General features: G+C 45.9%; 1 protein-coding gene across 2 annotated transcripts in view; it reads left to right on the top strand.

Annotated features, from left to right (window-relative positions):
* The window catches only part of SGSM2 (small G protein signaling modulator 2), a 75140-nt gene that overhangs the window by 25523 nt on the left and 32653 nt on the right, over positions 1-16964 (top strand). For both annotated transcript variants that reach the window (XM_044004616.1, XM_044004617.1), the window contains exons 3-8: positions 6041-6203; positions 7329-7490; positions 9694-9761; positions 9872-10016; positions 10372-10519; positions 16792-16916. In XM_044004616.1, the coding sequence (XP_043860551.1) occupies positions 6041-6203; positions 7329-7490; positions 9694-9761; positions 9872-10016; positions 10372-10519; positions 16792-16916 (811 nt within the window). The remainder of the gene's footprint in view (positions 1-6040; positions 6204-7328; positions 7491-9693; positions 9762-9871; positions 10017-10371; positions 10520-16791; positions 16917-16964) is intronic.

A 16964-nucleotide genomic window follows, 5' to 3' on the forward strand; every position in this document is an offset into this window, starting at 1 on the left:
AATTATAGAGTTGGGATTTGAACCTGGATCATAGATCTTAGGACAATATATTAGAGCCTAGATCATAAATATGCTCCCAGATCTACAGCTGGGAAGAAGCTCAGAGGCTATCTAATCCAACTTCATCATTTTACAGATGAGGAAACTGAGGCAGAGGGGGTAATCAAATGACTTGCCCAAGGTCATACTGGTAATAAATGGCAGGTCTGGGTCTTGAACTCTAGTGTTCTGCCTCCAGCCCCAGGGCTGATTCCATCATACAAGATCACACAAGGTGGTGAATATAGGGTACAATCATAGACTATTGTTTTCATAATCATCATTGTGGGGCAGCTAGATGGTGAAGTGGATAAAGTACCAGCCCTGGATTCAGAAGGACCTGAGTTAAAATCCAGCCTCAGACACTTGACATTTACTAGCTGTATGACCCTGGGCAAGTCACTTAGCCTTCATTGCCCTGCCCACCCCCCCAAAAAAAGTTAGGGATCATGATCATCATTGCCACAGTGATGGAGGAAGATAGAGAATGCTAGACATGGGCTTGGGACAAGCTCCCACTTTGCCAACATCATTCTAAAGGACCTGTGGCTAGTAGTGGAGAAAGGGGGAAATTGTGGTTCTAGTCTTGGAAAAAATTGCTTCTCAGCTTGGAAACAATTGGCCCAGCACAGGCCCGACTCCTCAAGAGAATACAGGCTTTTCCCTCAGGCTCTGCATAATGGGTGGGGCTCAATGAGCTGCAGATGAAGCCTAGCCACTTGGTTCCCCATTTCTCCAGCTCTGCCTCTCTAGTCATTTGTCTGCACCCTGGGGAAGGTGGGGAGACTAATGAGTCATTATCCTGTCAATTAGTCACATCCTTGTGTTTGCTGCAAATTGGTGCCACCTGCCTTTGCTCTGGCAGCCAAGGACAGTATTCAGCACTGCCCCCTCCACCCGATTGCTCTTCCTGCTCCAGGTCTGGAGAGTGGCTGGTTGGCTCAAGTCGCTGCTGGACAGTGCCTTGAACCAAAGAGCTCTCCATTGAGCCAGAGCTACCTAGACCACCAGCCCCATGGTGTGTGGAGACTTCATGGCAATGGATCAATACAACTGGGGGATAGTGTCAATGAAGACTAATTCCTCCTTGGTTCAGATCCTTCCTTTGTCACTTTTTGTGTGACCCTGGGAAAGTCACTTAGTTCTTGTTTCTGATTCCCTAAAAATGAAGTGGTTGGACTAGATGGCCTCATGTCCCTTGAAGCTCTAAATCTATGATTCTATTTATTACTTGTGTCATCTTAGGCAAGTCACTTAAGTTCTTTGTGCCTCAGTTTCCTCATCTGTAAAACGAGGGAATTGAACTAGTTGGCCTTTGTGGTCTCTTCCATCTCTATCTTTCTACCTAATACCTGCTCACACACACATATTTGTCAGGCACGTGTACAAATACAGAGAGATCTGTGGATGTAAACACAAATGTTCATAGACAGATTAGAAACCTACAAGCACATAGAAATCTACCCAGAGACAGACACAAAGTGGTCAGGGTTCTAATGCTCACTAGCTATGAGACCTCAGCCAAGCCACTTCCCTGAGTCGAATTCCTCTGTAAAAGAAGGTAGTTGGTCTTAAGCTCCAAAGCTACCTTTTGAACCTAAGAATCTGTGGGTCCCACATATATGGATAAAATCCCAGTCTTTTCACTCTCTGGCCCCTGGCCTGTCCACCATTTCTTTGAGGCTGTGGTAAGCAATGTCTAGAGGGAGAGATTCAGTCTTTCCCCTAAATCAACCCTTTAAAAACAGCCCCGAGGGCCTGGAAACCTCTTCTTGCTCCCTGCTGCTGCTCATCAATAATGGAGGAGCTGTTGTCAGCCCTGATAACCGCAGCATCAGCTCCATCAATATTTTATGGTTCCTCCAGAGCCCGGTTCCTTAGCAACCACAGTATCCATGGGCCCTGGGAGGCCTGGCTGGTCTCTGCTGCTCCCTGTGCCCTTGGTTCTGACGCTGCCCATCATATTCCCCCTCCCTGGGGGATGGAGATAGGCAGAGGAGACGAATCTGCTACACATACACACACACACACACACACACTCCCTGCCCCCATGTCCCCAATGCTAGTTGAATATGCTGGTGGGAAGAAGAGGGAGGAGGTGGAAGGGGCCCACCCTGCCACAGAGCATGAGCAGCAATGGAGCTATTTGGCACCGTAAACGCTATGGGGAGGGCAGAGCCCCATCCAGGCCATTTCTGTCAGGCTCTTTCATTTCCCTGAGCAGGGACAGGTATCTGTGGGAAGAGAAGGGCCCATGTGGGGCATGTGGCCAAGAGCATGATACCCATGGTCCAGTGGAAAGAATGCTGAATTTGCTATCAGAGGACTGGGTTCACTCACATCCCTCCTTTTCCTCTGACTGTGTGCATGACCTGGGGAAAGTCACTTTACCTTTCTGGAACCCAGTTCCCTAATCTAGACAATGACGCTTGGAGTACATGGCCTCCAGGTTCCGTCCCAGCTCTGAATCCATTTCTCTAGACCAATGCGAGCTGTCTAAAAATGGAATGGGTTGGTTCATGAGCTCTCCATCCCTGGAATTCTACTGAAGCAGGCCCATGATCTGATGATGAATGGGGCAAAATGGATTAGTCAGGGATGATGTCACAAGCATTTCTGGTCAGATGTGGGTTGAACAACTTGGTCCTGAGGTCCCTTGCAAGTGTGAAATTCTGTGAAAACACCCCTTCCTGCCTCTTTTTTTAAATTATTTTTTTCAATTAATAAGCACTTATTTTCACACCCATCCACCCTCATGGGGAAAAAAAGGGAAAAAGTAAAATAAAAACCTTGAAATGAATATGCATAATTAACCAAAACAAATTCCCCGATTGGCTGTGTCCAAAAACTATGTGATGTTCTGCATCTTGAGTCCATCACTTTTCAGGAGGTGAGTGACATGTTCTATCAAGTCCTCTGGAATCATGGTTGATCATTGCATTGATTAGAGTTCTTAAGGCTTTCCAAGTTGTTCATTCTTAGAATGTTGTTGTTATTGTGTAAGTTTTGTTTTTTGTTGGGTTTTTTTTTTTTGGTGAGGCAATTGGGGTTAAGTGACTTGCCCAGGGTCACACAGCTAGTAAGTTTCAAGTGTCTGAGGCCAGATTTGAACTCAGGTCCTCCTGACTCTAGGGCTGGTGCTCTATCTACTGCACCACCTAGCTGCCCCTATTGTGTAAGTTTTATCACATTATTCCACCATCATTTGTTCAGCCATTCCCTGTTAACCAGTGGATGGGCATCCCCTCCTTCTATCCCTCTAAGACAAGCCCTGGCTGAAGCCCTTGGTCCTTAGAGGAAGGCAGGAAAAACTCTGGGTGCCTCTGTCTGTCGGTCACTCAGCCAAAAGGCATCTATTAGGCACCCACTGCATGCCAAGAACTGGGGATACAAAGAAAGGCAAAAGACAGGCCCTGCCCTCAAGGAGCTGACAATCTAATGGGGAAACACCATGAAAACAACTATGCAGGAACAAGATATATACAGAATGAATGAGAGATAATCAGCAGAGGAAAGGCATTAGCCTTAAGAGGGATCAGGAAAAGCTTCTTGTAGATAGTGTGTTGTAGAGATGAAGAGGGAGAGAATTGTAGTATAGTCAGTGAAAATACATGGATGAGGGTCAGCTAGGTGGCACAGTGGATAGAGCACCAGCCCTGGAGTCGGGAGGACCTGAGTTCAAATCCGGCCTCAGACACTTAACACTTACCAGCTGTGTGACCCTGGGCAAGTCACTTAACCCCAATTGCCTCACTAAAAAAAAAAGGAAAAAAAAAAGTAAATACATGGATGAGGGCAGATAAGTGGATAGAGCACTGGTCCTGGAATCAGGAAGACCTGAGTTCAAATTTGACCTCAGGCATTTACTAGCTGTGTGACCCTGGGAAAATCACTTGACCTGGATTGCCTCCAAAAAAAAAGGTTCATGGAATCTAGTGATGGAATATCTTGTGTGAAGAATCCAGTGTCACAGGATCAAGGAATACATGAAGGGCCAGGAGAGTATATTGTGTAAGAAAACTGGAAAGGTAGGAAGGGCTCTGAAAGTCAAACACAGGGTGTTACATTAGATCCTGGAAATGATAGGTAGCCACTGGGATTTATCAAATAGGAGGTGGTTTGGTCAGATCCATGCTTTAGGAAAAATTAATTTGATAACTGAGTAGATGATAGAATGGGGTGGAGAGAGACTTGAAGAAGAGAGACCAGCCAAATACTATTGCAGTGGTCCAAGGGTGAAGTGAAGAGAGTCAGTACCAGCATGGCAGCAGTGTCAAAGGAGAAGGGTGTCTATACAAGAGATGACAAGAAGCTAAAATCAGCAGGACTTAGCAATAGATTGGATAGGAGATGGGTGTGAGAGAGATTGAAGAGTCAAAGATGATGCCTAGCTTGCAAGCCTGGGTAACTGGACATATGGTCGTGGTCTCAACAGTAATAGGGCAGATGAGCAGGATGCTATCAGAGAAACCTGGAAAGACTTAAATGAGCTAATGCAAAGTGAAATGTACTGTATACAAAATAATAGCAATATTGTAAGATGATCTGCTGCAAATAACTGCAATGCAATGACCCAAGACAACTCTGAAGGATTTATGAAAAATGCAATCCATCTACCGAGAAAGAACTGATGGTACATGAATACAAATGGAAGTATATTTTGTTGTTATTTCCTTTTTCCAAAGTTTTTTTGTCTGCTATGTTTTGCACAACTGCCCATGTATAACTTATATAGAATTGCTTGAGTTCTTTAGAGGGGAATAGGGAGGAAGGATGAAAATTTGGAACACAAAGGGTTTTTTGTTTTGTTTCAGTTTTGTTTTGTTTTGTTTTTTGCGGGGCAATGAGGGTTAAGTGACTTGCCCAGGGTCACACAGCTAGTAAGTGTCAAGTGTCTGAGGCTAGATTTGAACTCAGGTCCTCCTGAATTCAGGGCCGGTGCTTTATCCACTGCACCACCTAGCTGCCCCCAATACAAAGTTCTAAAAATCAGTGTTACAATTTGTTTTTACATGTAAGGTAAGGAAAATTCTAAATAAATAAAAATCCGTTTAATAATAGTAATAGGGAAGTTCAGAAGGGGAGAAAGTATAGGGGGAAGGGGAGATGATGAATTCAGTTTCGAATGTGTTGAGTTTAAGGTTTCAATAAGACATCCAGTTGAAGATGTCCAATAGGCAGTTGAAGATGCAAGTCTGCAGGTTAGAGAAGTTAAGGCTGAATCAGTAGATCTGAGAATCATTCATGTAGAGATGATCATTGAATCCATGGGAGCTGATGAGATCACCAAGTGAAATAATATAGAGGGAGAAGAAAACCCAGGACAGAGCCCTGTGGGACACCCAAGGTTAGAAGATATGACCTGGATGAAAATCTAGCAAAGGAGACTGAGTAGGAGGAGAGGCCAGGAGAGAGTGGTACCCCAAAAACCTAGAGAGAAGAGAATATCAGGGAGGAGAGAGTGACAGTGTCAAAGGCTGCCGAGAGGTCAAGAAGGATGAGGATAGGAAAATTCCCATTGGATTTGGCAACTAAGGGATCATTGGTAACTTTGTAGAGAGGTTTCAGTTGAATGATAAGGTGGGAAACCAGAGTGTAGAGAATAAGAGGAAAGGAAGTGAAAGCATTGATTGTAGATGGCCTGTACCAAGAGTTTAGCCACAAAAAAGGAGGAGAGCTATGGGATGATAGCTGGAATGAGTGCATCATGTGAGGGTTTTTTGAGGATGGGGGAGACAAGAGCATATATGAGGCAGTAGGAAAGCAGCCAGTAGACAGAGAGCAATTGAAGATAAATGAGAATGGAAATGATAGAAGGGTTGGTTTGGTGTCGAAGACAGCATAGGATAGGATCACTTATGGGGAGGGCTTTGAGTTGCAAGGAAAAGGGCTACCTCTTCATATGCAACAGGGGTAGAAGAGGAGATAGTGGCAGAAGACATCTGAGTGATGAGAGATGAGGCAAAGAGAAGTTATTTCATCATGTCTCCATCTTCCTCAGGTGTGGTTGAGACCTGCCTACTGCATCAACTGAGGCGTCGGGCTGCAGGCTTCCTGCGCAGTGACAAGATGGCCGCCCTCTTCACCAAGGTGGGAAAGACCTGTGTGGTAGCTGGCGAGGTCTGCCGCAAGGTACAAGAGCTACAGCAGCAGGTGGAGAGCAGGTGAATCCCAGGCCAACCCCCATGCCCCTCCCTTTAGCTGCCCCTCCACCTCCTTCTAGGAAGTCAGCTGGTCCCACTAATCATCTGCCATTCCCCAGGTGGCTATAAGGAAGCTGTCCTTATTGTTATGTTTCACTTCACTGGGACTGGCCAGGACAGAGCTGTAGCATGATCCAATGAAAAGGACATGGGATTTGGAGTCTGGGCTCGTGTCCCAGATCTGCCACTTGTGAGAAATGATTTTTGTCACCAATATCTTGGAGATTTAATCCTGACTTCCCCCATACCAAAGTCCTTCTTGATAAAATAAAGTCAACTCTCCTCAGTCCTAGTCAGGGCTATAAACCTCTAGGAATCTTGATAAGATAAGAATGACCCTTCTAAATTCTCATTGGGACAATACAAATTTGGTCTGGGATAAAAATGAATAATTAGCCTTAGGTTTGGGGTGGTCTGCCATCAGCCCTTCATTTTATGGCTTACCTCCAAATTAAGTTGGCCAATCAGAGGTGATTAGGTATCCCTCAGGAACACTTCTTTCTGTGGCCCAAACACCAAGAGGGGTCTTTGGTCTGAGAGAGACAGTCACATGACCATCCTTTTATTTGTTTGTTTGTTTGTTTATTTATTTATTTATTTATTTTTAGTGAGGCAATTGGGGTTAAGTGACTTGCCCAGGGTCACACAGCTAGTAAGTGTTAAGTGTCTGAGGTCGGATTTGAACTCAGGTACTCCTGACTCCAGGGCCGGTGCTCTATCCACTGCACCACCTAGCCGCCCCGACCATCCTTTTATTAATAACTTGCTGGCCTATTAGTAAAATGATTAAATTACCCAGAAACTATGTCTCTCATATTTTTAGTCATCATACATTTATGCCTGGGTGACCATGGGCACCCTTGGAAGTTGGACTCAGTGACCTGTAAGGTTCCTACCAGCTCTGAATCTAAGATCCTATCAGCTTCCAATCCATTACCAACCTTGTCCCCTGCAAAGGTCCCTCTCTTAGCCACATCCTCCCCACACAGCCTAGATAACAAGACAAATCCAAGGCCACTATACCCAGGAGAGCCTCCTCCCAGGCTTGTTCTTGGCCCTGAGTTGCCCCTTTTCCTCTCCACTCAGGAAGTCAGCAGGAGGGAACCAGGAGGCTCTTCGGAGACAGGGCTCGACTGGAGGGAAGCCCCCCACCCTCAGCCCCCAGGCCCTGAGGCACATTTGGGTGCGTACTGCCCTCATCGAGAAGGTGCTAGACAGAGTGGTACAGTATATCGTGGAGAACTGCAGGTGAGTGCTGTGCCCACCCCGCTCCTGCCGTGCCACTCCCTCCTTCTCTGTGCTTATGATTCAGAAAACCTCCAATTAAACATATGTGTGCTCTGATCCACCAAGGTCATCTTCCTTCTCTTCCTCCTCCTCTTCCTCTTTCTTTTCCCCATGGATGATAGGACCGGGTCAGTATAGAGCTGGGCCTCCCAGGTGTCTACCTCCGTGCGTTGGTCCCTGCAGATTCAACAGCCCCAACAATCACAGTTGTTAACCACATGACAGCCTAAAAGGAGCTAGGATTTTTAGGAGTATTCCGTATACTATCTACTTTCTATCTCACTTTCTGCGTGCGTTTTTTCTTTTTTGTTTTGTGGGGCAGTGAGGGTTAAGTGACTTGCCCAGGGTCACACAGCTCGTGTCAACTGTCTGAGGCCACATTTGAACTCAGGGCCTCCAGAATCCAGGGCTGGCGCTTGATCCACTTTATCCACCTAGCTGCCCCTTCCTCTTAAAAGAAGCTAGGTGGAGCAATGGCTAGAATATTGGCTTTGGAGTCAGAAAGATCTGTGGTCAAACCATACCTCAGACACTTCCTGGCTGTGTGACCTTGAGCATGCCCCTACCCTTTCAGAGCCTCATTTTCTCCTCCATAAAATGAAGATGATAATAGCACATACTTCAGAGGGTTGTTTTGAGGATCAAACGAAATATCACCTTAAAGTGTAATAGAAAAGCTGGTTGTTGTGATCACGATCATGATTAAGAGTCACCTTATGGGGCAGCTAGGCGGCGCAGTGGATAGAGCACCGGCCCTGGATTCAGGAGTGCCTGAGTTCAAATCCAGCCTCAGACACTTAACACTTACTAGCTGTGTGACCCTGGGCAAGTCACTTAACCCCAATTGCCTCACTAAAAAAAAAAAAAAAAGAGTCACCTTATTAGCATGAATAAACAACTGGCAGCCATGGCAGCAAGAAGACCCAGGTTCGAGTCCTGCCCCGATGCCTTCATTTTTGACTTTGTAGTCCCAGCGCTTTGGTTGTTCCATCATTTTTCAGTCCTGTACTATTTTTCATGACCCTATTTGGGGTTTTCACGTCAAAGATACTGAAGTAGCTTGCCATTTACTTCTCTGGCTTGTTTTACAAATGAGGAAACTTAAGGCAAACAGGATGAAGTGACTTGCCCAGGGTCACACAGCTAGTAAATGCCTGAAGTTAGATTTGAACTCAGGGAGATGAATCTTCCTGACTCCAGGCCTAGCGCTCTATGCACTGTGGCGCCACACAGTGGCCCACCTCTGACACCTACTGGTTGTGTGATGCTGGGGTAAGTTCCCCAAGCAATTCTCTAGTGCTGTTCTGCACTGGCATAGAGGAAGTTCCCTCTTCAGGAATTTAAGGTTAAAATAAACAAACACGAAACTCCTTTTGAGCCTCATAACAACCCTGTGAGATATGTCCTCTGGGTATTATGACCCCCATTTTACAGATGGAGAAACTGAGGCTCAGGGAAACCAAATCACCTGCCTTCTAGACTGTAAGCTCCCTAAGGGCAGGGCATGTCTCTCTCTCTCTCTCTCTCTCTCTCTCTCTCTCTCTCTCTCTCTCTCTCTCTCTCTTTCTCTCTCTCTCTCTTTTTTGGGTGAGGCAATTGGGTTTAAGTGACTTGCCCAGGGTCACATAGCTAGTAAGTGTTAAGTGTCTGAGGCCAGATTTGAACTCAGGTCCTCTTGACTCTAGGACTGGTGCTCTATACATTGTGCCACCTAGCCTGCCCCAGCATGTCACATTTTTAGTTTTGTATCCCTAGCACAGTGCCTGACACATACATAGTAGGCACTTTAAAATGCTTGTTAATGGGGGCAGCTAGGTGACGCAGTGGATAGAGCACTGGCCCTGGATTCAGGAGGACCTGAGTTCAAATCCAGCCTCAGACACTTGACACTTACTAGCTGTGTGAACCTGGGCAAGTCATTTAACCCTCAATGCCCCGCCAAAAGAAAAGAAAAGAAAAAACAAACCAACAAATAAAATAAAATGCTTGTTAATCAATCGAGGGCAAAGACTTGTCATGTTTGACTTTGTAGGCCCTGGATAGACGCTTGTTGACCATCAATTGTCTCGTTCTGGCCATCTCTATCCTCCATACATTTGCCTCCTTGGAGAGGGAGTAAGCAGGTGAGCAGTCTGTGTTCACTCCTCTGCTCTTTTCTGCACAGCAAGTACTACGAGAAGGAAGCTCTGCTGGCAGACCCTGTGTTTGGCCCCATCCTCGCCTCTCTCTTAGGTGAGTGGGGGGTGGTGCCAGGGCCCTCCCCTGTGGCAGGGAGGGCTTTGGTTCCCCTGCCCCTTTTCCAAGGGATTCTCTTCAACCTCCTGCTGTCCCTGTCCCCACAGTGGGTCCCTGTGCTTTGGAGTATACGAAGCTGAAGACGGCAGACCACTATTGGACAGACCCCTCTGCAGATGAGCTGGTCCAGAGGCACCGCATCCGTGGCCCCCATGGCCGTCAGGATTCACCCTCCAAGCGTCAGCCCTGGGAGTAGGTTTCCTTTTTTCCCACATCCAAGTCCCCTCTTTTCCGTTCCCCCCAGCCCTTCGAAGGCCTTCCAAGAGGAGAAGGGATCTCTATCTGCTTTGACTCCTGCTGTGTGGTTCTTCCCACAAGGGCACTGTCCCCACTCTAGTGCTTTGTTGGAGCCCCAAGTTGGAGGGTTGTCTTTGACTCAGGAGCATAGATTGTTCAAGAACTGCAGCAGCTCCTGGGAAGGGGCGCCTTGAGGAGATGTGCCAGCCAAGGAGGAATGAAGGGATGCTGCCTTCCCTGTTTCTCCACTTTCCTCCCAGGATGCCCAGGTCAGAGGGATTCAGGGCAAGAGCCTCGGTGTCTAGCAAAGCTTCTCTCTGCAGGTACGGAAGCGACACTCAAGTGGGAGTGCCTCCGAAGACCGCTTCGCAGCCTCAGCTCGTGAATACGTGGAGTCCCTCCATCAGAATTCCCGAACACACCTGCTCTATGGCAAGAACAATGTGCTGGTACAGCCGGTGAGAGACCCCAGACCTGGCTGCCCACAGCAGGGGAGGGGGGGGCGTGTGGGCGGGTGGAACTATCTTCCTTACTGGGAGTCCCTTGGAAAATCCCAGTCTCAGACTGATGCCCTGTTTAGCAAGAGGAGATGTGCTGGCCTTGGCAGGGGATGAGACTCCTTTCCCTAGAGTTTGGGCTCCTTAGCCAAAGCTCAATCCCCAGACAGGGCTCTAAGGACCACCCCTGTGTTTGGTCCCATGTACCCTTCTCTACTCCTGGATCTTGCTCCCCGGGGATCCCAGAATCATCATTCCTTTTTAATTTTGTAAAATGTGGCTCTTTTTATTGATGTCTTTTGTTTTAATATCACATTTGTTTCCAAATATATTCCTCTTGTCCAGTGAATCATCCCTTATAATAAAGATTTTAAAAGAGACAAGAGTGGGAGGCATTTGACCATATCTGACGTATTTCCCACCCCTAGTCCCCTACATCTCCTATCTCTACAATGAAAGGAGTAAGGTACAATTCATTAGTTCTTCTCTGGAGCCAAGAGTGGTCATTACAATTTCCCAAAGGCATCCCTTCCTAGGAGACTCAAGCAATGATGTTTTTGGGGTTTTTGCGGGGCAATGGGGGTTAAGTGACTTGCCCAGGGTCACACAGCTAGTAAGTGTCAAGTGTCTGAGGCCGGATTTGAACTCAGGTCCTCCTGAATCCAGGGTCGGTGCTTTATCCACTGCAGCGCCACCTAGCTGCCCCTCAAGCAGTGATGAATGGTGAGAAAGGAGACTTCACAGATTTGGAACTAGAAGGACCTTAGAGACCACCCAATCCACCCTCTCATTTTACTAAGGGGAAGACCAAGGAACAAAGCAGTTAAATATTTGCCCAAGGTCGTTGGATAGGCGGGAAGTGGCAGAGTCCGGATTTGAACTTGGATCCTTTGGCTCCAAAATTGGCACTCTTTCCCTTACAACCCTGGCCCCCCGCCGGGCTTGTCTCTTAGCTTTCGGCAAGTGGCAAGCCCAGAAAAGCCATCTGCTCTAGTTAATTAAGAGCCAGGCTATCCAGGGTAGGAGAGAGTGCCAGCTGGCAGGCTAAACAGCTGGCAGGTTGATATTGGATAGCACAAGAAGGCAGGCAGGCAGGAGGAGACAGAGCCGGAGTTTCCTCCAAGCTGCCCAAATTGTAGATCTTGGTTTATTTACCTTCTTCTTCCTCCAATCCAAGAGGCTATGATTCATCCTGCCCGGTGGGTCCCTTGGCTGGGTTGGCACCTGCTTGCCAGTGTGAACAAGAAGGGGAGAGGGAGGGAAATGTGCTGAGTGGGTGATACCATCCATCACCCACTTGTCACGCGAGGTTGGTCGCAGCTGAGTTGGTCCCACATGCCTGGCAGCCCTCCTGTAATGGAAGAGAGGACAACCAGACCCAATCAGTCCAAGTCTTTCTGCCCAGAGCACTACCAGTGTGTAAGACTTACTGCCCATGGCTTGGAGAAGAAGGTTCACTGATTTGAGTCTGCTCCCCACCCCCAAGTATTGCTCCCTAATACCAAAGAGTGATGCATTTGGAGTCAGAAGAAATGAGTTCAAATTCTGGCTCCAATGTTTTCCACGTAATTATGGGCAAATCATATCTCTGAGCCTCAGTTTCATAGGGTCATAGGTCATTGGACCATGGATAGAAAGGAACTTAGAGGTCATCTAGTTTAACTGCCTCATTTTACAGATGAGGAATGTTGCTACTTACCCTACTCAAGAGAAACTGCTTGGTGTGACAGAGTGGTGGCTTTGGAGTCAGAAAGACCCGAGTTCAAATCCCACTTCGAGAACTTGCTAGCTGTATGACTATGGACAGTCAACCCCTCTGAGATTCAGTTTCCTCATCTATAAAATAGGTGTAATAACAGCAACTACCTCACAGGATTGTGGAGAAGACCAAATATGCCTGTTATTGATTTTACCTGGTTGTTGTGAGGAAAGTAATATGTAAACTGTAATGTCATATGTAAATGTGCTTTCTCTTGGCTCTTGCAATGTTTGTCTTGTATTTTTTTAACTTTTCTTTGTCCCAGATAGGTGAAATTTTACAATTTTGTGTTTATATATGTATATATTATGCATACATATGTGTGTATGTGTGTATAATACATATATGCATTATATATTTGCAAATGAAAGTGATATGTGTATATAATGTATATATTTGCAAGTGAAAGCAGTATGTATGTGTATATATATATATGTATATATATATATATCTTTCACTTGCAAATATATTTCTCTCCTCCCCTATGAACCCTCCCTTGCAACAGATAATTTTTAAAAAGAAAGGGGAGAGGGGCAGCTAGATGGCACAGTGGATAAAGCACCGGCCCTGGATTCAGGAGTACCTGAGTTCAAATCCGGCCTCAGACACTTGACACTTACTAACTGTGTGACCTTGGGCAAGTCACTTAACCCCCACTGCCCCACAAAATTTAAAAAAAAAAAAAGAAAGAAAGGGGAGAGGAGCAGGTAGGTGGTGCAGTGGCTAAAGCACTGGTCCTGGATTCAGGAGTACCTGAGTTCAAATCCAGCCTCAGACACTTGACACTAGCTGTGTGACCCCTGGGCAAGTCACTTAATCCTCATTGCCCCACAAAAACAAAACAAAACAAAACAAAAAAGAAAGGGGGGGAAATGGTTTAGCAAAACTGAAATATCATCCAAGTCCGACAATATTCTATATCCATAGTCCCTCACCTCTGCAAAGAAGGGAGAGAGGTGTGTTTTTCTTAAGCTTTTAAGCTTCTTGGTCATAATTACCCAGCATTCAATTCTACTTTATTGGTTTTTCCATTTAAATTGTTCTACTCATGGTGTCTATTGCTTTACTTATTCTTCACTCTATGCAGTTGATAGAAGTCTTCCCATATTTCTCTGAATTCTTCAGAATCATCTTTTTTTATGGCTCAGTAATATTCCAGGACAGCAGCAGGTTGTAGAGGAAAGAGGCAGAAGATGAGGGTTCAAATCTCAGCCCTGACGTGACTTTTTTTTTTACTTTGAACTTTACTTCCCTGGGCCTCAGTTTCCTCAACTGTAAAATGGAGGGATTAGACTTGGTGACCTCAAAGTTTCCTTCCAATCTTGGTCTATGGTCCTATGTTACATGTTTAACATTTTCCCAGTCAATGGGCATCTACTTTTGTTTCCAGTTATTTGTTATCACAAGAGTGCTGTTATGAATGTGTTGGCACATGTGAGGGCCTGTCTTTCTATCTTTGACCTCTCTCAGGGTCAAATATTTTCATATGAATATTTTAGTCATTTTTTAGTATCACTTTTCCTCTTTTTTGAATGCTCCTAGAATAAGAGCTCACACATACACAGTGGGTGACCTTGCCTCCTGCTTAACTGAGAAAATCAAGGCTGTCTGAAGTGAGCTGCCTCAGATCTCCTCCTGAAAGTCTCTCTGTGTCCTTCCACAACCTCTCTTCCCTCCTGTCTCAGATAGTAAACATTATATAAATGTTAGTTATTATTATGCGCCAGGCATTGTCCTGAGGGCTTTGCAATTATTATCTCATTTGATCTTCAGAACCCTGGGAGGTAGGAGCTATTATTATCTACCCTTTTACCAATAAGGAAACTGAGGCACACAGAGGTTAAATAACTTGCCCAGGGTCACACAGCTAGTAAGCATCTGCGGCAGGATTTGAATTCAGGCCTTCCTGACTCCAGACCCAGTACTCTCTATCCACTGTGCCACCTAGCTGCCCATGATGAGAGGACCATTATCTTTGCTAAGGCTTTCCCCTCTACTTGTACCCTTGCTATTTTTTCAGTGGAAAGGATGCTAAATCAGTCAGTCACTCAATAAACATTCATTAACTACCTACTATGTGCCAGTCACATAGAGCTGTGGATACCAAAAAAGAGACAAAAACCAGTCCTTGCCCTCAAGGAGTTCACAATCTAATGAGGAGGACAATAAGCAAACAGTTCTATATAAGATATATCTATATATCTTGTACATAGCTGTTTATGCATGTAATATATTAATATATTATTTAATATAATATATTAATTTTATATATGATAAATAGAAAATAGTTAAGAGCGGAAAGGCACTAGAATTAAGAGAGATGGGGAAAGACTTCCTATAGAAGATGGGATTTTCATTAGGACCTAAAGGAAGCAAGGACAGCCAGTAGGTGGCAACAAACAGGGAGATAGCCAGAGAAAATGCCCAGAATTGAAGAGGTGGAGGGTCTTGTTTGTGCAACAGCCAGGAGGCTGGTGTCACTGGATCAAAGAATATGTGTAAGGGAGTCAGGTAGAAGGAGACTAGGGAGTTATGAAGGGGCTTTGAATGCCAGAGACTTTAGGATTTGATCCTGGATGCCTAGGAAGCCAATGAAATTTATATGGTGGCAGGATGACATAATCAGACCTACACTTTAGGAAAATGGCTTTGTCGGATGAATGAAGCATGGATTGGAGCAGGGAGAGACTTTGGGCAGGCAGACCTAGCAGCAGACTATTGCAGTAATCCCGGTGTGTGAGGTGATGAAGGGGAATATGTGAGATGTTCCAAAGACAAAATCAACAGGCCTTAGCAATGGTTGGTTATGGTGGATAAGAGATTGCAAGCACTTGAGGGTGCCTCCTAGATTGAGAGCCTGAAGGACTGCAAGGATGACATTGTCCTCAACAGGAATCTGGAATTTAGTGGCAGGGAGGGTTATGGGGGAAAGGTAACTCATTCAGTTTTGCACATGTTGAGTTTGAGATGTCTGAAAGGCAATTTGTCGGAGGGCGGGGACAACTGGAGGGCAGGAGGATGGGTAGATTTGAGAATCATCCGCATAGAGAAGGTAATCCAATCCATGGGTGCCAATGAATTCACCAAGCAAAGTAGACCAGAGGGAGAAGAGAAGGCCCAGGATTGAACCCTGTGGAACACCTAGTTAAAGGGAATGAGCTGGATGCGAATCCAGCAAACAAGACTGAAAAGGAGTGGTAGGAGAAACAGGAGAGAGCAATGTCCTGAAAACCTAGAGAGAAGAAAGTATTAAGGAGAAGAGGGTGATCCCTGGCATCCATGGCTGCAGGGAGGTCAAGGAGATCGAGAAAAGGCCGTTGGATTGGGCAATCTAGAGACCAGTGGTGACTTTGGAGAGAGACGTTTCAGTTGAATGATGAAATAAGAATTTGGATTGTAAGGGGTTAAGAAGAGAGCGAGAGGAGAAGTGGAGACACCTGTTGCCTCTTGGGGGAGTTTATATCCACAAAGGGCAAATAGGATAATGGAGTGGATGGAAGGATCAAGTGAGGGGGGGTTTTGAGGATAGGGGGAGACATGGCAGTTTGTAGGAAGTGGGAGAGCTAGTCGACAGAGAGAGATTGAAGATGTGTGAGATCTGAAGAGTTTTGGGGTTCAGATCCAGGCTCTGCTACTTAATTACCTGTGAGACCTGGGGCAAGTCACTTGACTTGCACCCAGGTTCCGTATTTGTAAAATGAGAATATTGGATTATATAACTTTTTTCTTTTTTCCTTTTTTTTTGGGGGGGCAGGGCAATGAGGGTTAAGTGACTTACCCAAGGTCACACAGCTAATCAGTGTCAAGTGTCTGAGGCCAGATTTGAACTCAGGTCCTCTTGAATCCAGAGCTGGTGCTTTATCCACTGTGCCATCTAGCTGCCCCAGACTATACAACTAATAAGGTGCCTAGGTGGCCTCTATGACCTCCCATCTCCTCTGGGACCCTGATCTATCAATCACCACATCTTTCTCTCATTCTCTGTGGCTTCTCTTTTTCTGACTCAAAACCCAATCATTTCCTTTGGTCCTGATTTCCTTCTCTGTCTCTATTCGCTGCCTCCACTTCCTTTCCACCCATTTACTCCTCAGCCTCTTTCAATCTGGGCTTCTGTCCTTCGTCCTTGGCAAGAGAAGGCTCTATAGTATAGAGCCACTGATGACCTCCAAATCAATGCTAAACCCAGTGCCCCTCCTTGAAATCTCAGCAGTGTTTGGACACTGTGGAGCATCCCTTCCCTTTTTTTTTTTTTGAAGTATTTTTTGTTTCTTTTTTTTTTTGTGAGGCAAGGAGGGTTAAGTGACTTGCCCAAGTCACACAGCTAGTATGTATCATGTCTGAGGCTGGATTTGAACTCAGGGTCCTCCCGAATCCAGAGCCAGTGCTTTATCCACTACACCACCTAGCTGCCCCCGATCCCTTCCCTTTTTGATACTCAGTCTTACCTCCTTCTTGGGCTCGCTCCTCTCCATAGAAGGAAGACATGGAGGCTGTCCCTGGCTACCTGTCCTTACATCAGTCTGCAGAGAGCTTGACCCTGAAGTGGACCCCCAATCAGCTCATGAACGGAACTCTGGGAGACTCGGAACTAGAGAAGAGGTAGGGACTCGAGTCTGGCTACTGTTTGGAGGGCGATAGGGTGTTTTG

Source organism: Dromiciops gliroides, chromosome 4, assembly GCF_019393635.1.
Source record: "Dromiciops gliroides isolate mDroGli1 chromosome 4, mDroGli1.pri, whole genome shotgun sequence".
NCBI classification, from domain to species: Eukaryota; Metazoa; Chordata; class Mammalia; order Microbiotheria; family Microbiotheriidae; genus Dromiciops; species Dromiciops gliroides.